Source organism: Olea europaea, chromosome 10, assembly GCF_002742605.1.
Source record: "Olea europaea var. sylvestris chromosome 10, O_europaea_v1, whole genome shotgun sequence".
Taxonomy (NCBI): domain Eukaryota; kingdom Viridiplantae; phylum Streptophyta; class Magnoliopsida; order Lamiales; family Oleaceae; genus Olea; species Olea europaea.
Genome location: NC_036246.1, coordinates 285,672 through 291,800, shown reverse-complemented (window position 1 = coordinate 291,800; position 6,129 = coordinate 285,672). Strand labels below are relative to the sequence as shown.

Genomic DNA, 6,129 nt, shown 5'->3' with positions numbered 1-6,129 from the left:
TTGGATAAATCCATAGGTCAGAATAACTTCTTACAGTATGTTGTCAGAATAATCTCATGATGTGGAGCCCACCATTAAAAAAAAATGCCAAAAAAATACCCTATCCACCCTCTCTATGTGTGTATTCTGACAGTATTTTGTGAAAAATTTTTCTGTACATCAAGCATGACTATATTTTATTTATGTTATTATTGCCACATCAATTAAAGCGAACAGAAGCAATATTCACGTATGAGAATTTGGCAGTGGGAATCACTCTTCTTTGGACTGCAGTTGGAAGTAACGCTAAAATTTCAAATAATATAATCTCTCACTTTTCATATCAAATTTCTATCAAGCAAAACCAATATTCACTCTTCTTTGTCGCTTAATAAAAGATGGTTTCTTCGTATAAAATTTCCTTTGCTCTTGCGCCCGTTGGAAATTATATGTCCTAATAGTTTTGGCTAAGCTTTAAGCATTTTGTAATAATCAAGTTTACTTGTTTTAAGTTAAATATTTATTGTTAGTCAATAAGTCGTTCATTTCGAAAGTGATATTGAATAACGTTTTTTTTTTTTTTTTTAAGTGAGAAAAAAAATATTTCCCTTTTAAAGCTTTTGGGATGGTTCGTGATCAATTTGATTTTGAATGGCTTCTAAATTAGACATGATCGATAAAAAAAAAAAGGCAAGAAAATCAATAAAAGGAAAAAGAAAAATATTTTCTTCCCTTCCATCCCACGTATATTTTCCTTCCTTATTTTTTCCCTTAAACTTACCAGTCTTATATCTCCTTCCTAAGAACGCATATGAATGTAAATTATATATAACCCTCTTCATTTTTCATCTTTCTTCCGCGTTCATCGTTCGGCCAAAGGTACTTTTTGTTTATTAAAGCTATCCATTGAAATCTTAGTTTGTGGGATTTCTTTTAAAGTAGTAAATTAATTCATTTACAACGTACAAGAGATTGTTGTACGAGGAAAACGAAAATTAGGAGAAATTCTCTTTTTACTCGAACACCATTTTCTAATTGGTTAAGATAAACAGGTTACTGATAGCAGAAGTTGAGGTTATTGTTGATGAAATGGAGCCCTATGCCAATTTGGTAATTAAGTTTCATTCTTTTTCTTTACAGAATTTTCAGTACATGTAATGTAAGTCATTAAAATTTCCTGGTTTCATATACTGTGTTATTGCAGTGTTGTATTTTGAAGGTGAATACCCGTTGTGATGCATGTAAGAGGAAGACATTGGAAGTATTGAACTCCATTTGTGGTAATTAATTACAATTTTTTAATTATTTAGTCTAAAAACTGAACTTTCACTTAAAATTTGTTCTATCAGTACCTGATCAACTCCATGTAAAGATATAAAAGATCATTTTATTTTTCGTCAAGGATAATTCTAAGTGTACATAATTTGGTTTACCTATTCTCAAAAGCACGTGGACCCCACGTGAATAAAATAATCCCAATATGTGGTCCCCACGCCCCTATTGTGAGTGTGTGTAAAGCATTAGGTAAAAAAAATTAGGTACATCTAGCATGGTCATTTAATTCTTGAGTTTAGAGAAAGTTTGATTTTAATCTTTGGTGTTTATTAATTACATTTTTGCAAGGTGTATATTCTGTCACGATTAGTACAGAAGAAGGGACGGCAAGGATTACAGGTGAGGTAGATCCAAATTTATGCCTATCTGCATTAGCTAGAACTGGACAACATGCTGAACTTGTATATACCAAACTCGATCACCCAAGACTAGGTAGAGGAGGGGGTTATTACAACAACCAAGATTATTATAGTAGTCCCCATAAATACAACCATGGTTATGGGTACTCTCGATATGGTGCCCTAAGTGAACCTTATTGGAACCAGAGTGCTTTGCCGGGAGGCATGTCGCATAATTCATACCAGCACTATCCATTGAGGAGGGCATTGCCTGAATATTCTTCCTACAACTCAAACTACTATTACGATGCTACTCCTATGGCTGCTGCTGGCCGGTACGTTTGATAATTTTTGATGACGAAATATACGTATTCCTTATATTGAAAATCATTTTTAATTTTGTTTTTGCAGTATAATTTGACTTTTCTAATGCATGTGTAGGTCTTGCAACCATTACTACTAAAGAATGAGGAGATTCTGAATTCACTTTCAAGATTTTCAACATATTTTTGATATAGTTCGTACTCGGAAATTATACCGTATTTTTCTGCAGCTTTAAAAAAAATATATTATTGATAAGGAAAAGACAGTTTTTTCTTTTGAGCAACTATGGAAATGACATTTGAGTATAATTCACATTGTTTACTTCTATATGTTTGTTTTATTGTGGACATCTTTTCCATTTTTACAATTCGGGTCTAAAATCAATTGTGATTTGGGTTTTTCATTAATATCGAGAATCAGTTTTTGGATCAAAATTTATAAGATCCAACTCACACTGGTTGATTCGGCCCAATTATGTGTCAGTGGGCGTAAATGAAATGGGTAGGCCCACAATTCTTTCAGGTGTTGTGTGTGTTAAAAAATGTAGCCGAACACTCAATTGATTTCAAAATAGAAATTTCCAAAATAATCAATTTCTCAAATGCTTTTTTAAATAAGTAATTATCAAATATTCTTCTACGTTAACATCATCAAATAATTCCAAACACGCTCTTCCATTGTAATTAGGGTCGGCCCATTTTGTCTTCGTTAATGCCGTTATCTACATCAATTTTTGAATGGACTAGTTTAATCCCTGTTTGGTTTCTATTAAATTAAAATTTATTTTTCTTTTTCTTATTTTCAGCTGTACAATCTTTTGTAAATTAATATTACACGTCAATAAAAAAATTTCATTCTTTTTCAATCATTCATTTTTAAAAAAAAATATTATTCCAACAATTAAAATTTGAAATAATGAATTCCATACAGATTCTTAGGACATTTGAATGTGAAGTCAGCGTTTATCTTTTTTCAATAAGGTAACTATACACCGTTTTGATTTCGACCACGATAATTTTGTTCAATTCCACCAACAAAATTGATGACTTTACAATCAATAAATGATGTCACATAATAATTAGTTATTAACGTGAAATAAGTATAATTTTAATGAAATAAAAGACTGACATCATTTTTTTTAATTGTCAGTCATCGTTTCCTATCAAGTCCGAGTAATGGAATTATACGATTAAAACAATTTCTTAATTGACGCTAATTAAAAATACAACTACTAATGGAAGTTATCCTAGAAAAATAATGGAAAATTTATACGAATTTGTCATCAAAAGTCAACATCAACTTAAAATTATTAGTGCTATTGGAATTGTTTTGTTTGTTACTTAAAGAATACGGTCGTCTAGTCTTCTCTAATTATTTGTTATTTTTTTAAAAAAAGTGTTAAAATATATGAGATATTTATTTGTTGATTCATTTGGATGTGACAAACATACAAATAAAAATATTACAAATTGAATATTCTTATGACAAATTGGACTGTGTGAAAGGACAAATGAATATCAATTGTTTCCGATTCTCCGGGCGGCACTCTACAGAGTACTAAATAATTTGTGTAGACTTTTGACAGGCAGTGCCGAATCCAAAAAAAAAAAAATCAATACGGACTAATACATATAAAAAAAATATTGCAAGTAAAAAATATATATATTTTACTTAAATTATTTTTTTTAATGAACATTAGGGTCGAAGGGACAGGCTGAAGCACGGCCCAACCCATCCTTGGATCCACCCATGTTGACAGCAATTTCTCCACAATTATTTAAAATTAAAATAGTAAAAAAAAAAATTAAGCATTATTTTTTGTGACTTAAAGAATGGCTTCGATTAATATAAAAATTGCTTAGGTTTCTCGAATCACACGTTACTTTGTGAGTAATGATAATGAAAGGTTGTAGTTTGATGTATTAAAAGATTTTAAGAAGATAGGAAACTTATTAAAAGGATTAAGTCATTGTTAAGGAAGTATTGACACGGAACAAATTTTGCTTCATTCATACGATTTTATTTTACTTTTTTGAAATTAAAAATTGAAAGAAATAGCCACTTACAAATTATCAGCAAGAAAAGTTCAATTATAAAATTAAAATCATATTTACCTTTTGCTAAAGTATTATTGCTTGAAAATAGAGGAGATATTATTGGAATCGTGTTATAGTTCAATGACAAAAAGCAATGTAAACTCATCTTCATGCATGAGAGACCGAATAATAACGACACTTTAAAATAGGTAGAGCCGAGATGGTGTCAAAGTAAAATTAATATCTGATTGCCCTCAGGACACATCTCCAAGTGGTAAAAGGGGAGGGTGGAGAAATCTAGCTTTGCTTGAGGCTGTCGCGTCAAGAGTTCGGATCCTGAAATATGGATTTGACTCTTGGGTAAGTGCAAGTGTACAAGCAGCATTCCACCCTGTACCCTTGGAGGCATAACCTGCGATTTACCTTCCTCACGATGCTCCAGGACAGGGCCGATGGGGGACCCTTAAGGTTGGGGTTCAAAAAAAAAATAAAAAAAATTAATATCTGATTTTTATTTTTTAAAATTATTTTTTAAATAAAATTATTTATCTGCTTTTAGCAATACGTTCTCTAAAAAAAAATAATTTTTTAACAAAATCTATTTTAAAAAAAATATCTATCAATGAAATACGATTGAAATAAAAATTGAAAAAGAGGTCAGATTTAAGCCAAACTTTGCTTTCTGGGGAGATGACAAACGTTGACTTCACATTCAATTATCCTAAAAATATCTCTTGACCAGTTTAAAGTTGTCTACCACTAGAATTAATGGGATCCCATTTAGATTCTTTTTACACTGAAATGAATCTTCCAAGCTTTTGTGAACCGAATTTTCATTTTTTCTATTAATTTTTTGAATAAATTATAAGAGAGCAAGAATCAAACAAAAATCCGAGGAAAAATAAATCAGTCGGCTGAATATTTGTTCAAAATTTTCTAAAGAATATAATTATAAGAAGTTTTAAGAGTTTTATTCAGACCAATGTTGCATATTATGCAAACTAAAATAAAGAAACTAATTAAAAAAATAAAGTAAAAACTGATAAATACTATTATCACTTTATTGATTCAAGTGAGAGTGCTACACTATGTTGGTGAAAAAGAGAATTATTAGCGATGAGAATAAGACGTACTACTAGCGCCACAGTATGCGACAGAAAAGTGAGAATTATTAGAATTTGCATAACGACTTGACGCATAAAGCCAGTCAACAAAATACGACGTATGAACAATTGAAAAATATTTGGATTAATTAATGTGAAAACAAGATTTGATTACTTCCTGCCCCCCCCACCCCCACCCACCTTTTGAGATTAGATAATTTTTAGGGAAAATTGCAGCAGCGATTCCTAACCCTTTTTTTTTTTTTTTTTTTCCAGATTTTACCTCAACCTTCACTTTGTGATATTTATAGTCTCAAACCTTTTAAAAAGGTGCTAGGGGTCCACTGTCTATTTGACTGTCAATTGATCGAAAGTGTCAAAATTTAATCAATTTAGACCAATTTAAAAAGGGCAGGATGATACTTTACATTTTTCTCAAATTAAATATGTTAAAACAATTAATTTAAAATCCCAAATAATAATAAAAATAATATAAACCACCTTCATTCATCCTCCTTCCCTAGCCCACTCACACTGTCGTTGGAATCGTGGTCGCCACCATCCGCACAACTTCTGCACCTCTACACTTGGAAAATCTCAAGACACCCAACTTGAGTTGAGAAGTAAGTTTTGAAATAGCTATCAAATCTTCATCCAAACCAAAACCTAAATCTCAGTCATCAAATATGGTATGAGTTGTGATATAATTCGATGTGACGTTTTTGGCAATAGGAGTTGAGCTTCGTATAGTTCAAGAATTGAGTTTGACTCGTATGGAAATGTAATGGAGACAGTGTTGCTTGGAGAAGTGTTGGTCTAGGTGGTCATTTCTGAATTTGGGTTCATGTTATTTGGAGTAGATTTTATAGCGACAACGATGGTGGGTTATCTGCAGCTGCTGAAGATGTTCCAAAAGAAAAATTAGTGCGACGGTGTGTTGGTGGTTGGATGATTTGATTTTTGGTTTTGACTTGGGTGGGGTGGGATTTGATTTTCAAATGTGCTGTGGGGATG

At 31.4% G+C, this 6,129-nt stretch overlaps 1 protein-coding gene across 1 annotated transcript; it reads left to right on the top strand.

Moving 5' to 3' along the window:
- The first annotated feature begins 6 nt into the window (after positions 1–6).
- Positions 7–2,284, top strand: LOC111400773. The gene is made up of 5 exons (XM_023028168.1): positions 7–858; positions 1,032–1,089; positions 1,184–1,259; positions 1,603–1,987; positions 2,094–2,284. The coding sequence occupies exons 2-5, from the start codon at positions 1,069–1,071 to the stop codon at positions 2,113–2,115; spliced, it is 504 nt and encodes a 167-aa protein (XP_022883936.1). The 5' UTR covers positions 7–858; positions 1,032–1,068; the 3' UTR covers positions 2,116–2,284.
- The last annotated feature ends 3,845 nt before the right edge of the window (positions 2,285–6,129 follow it).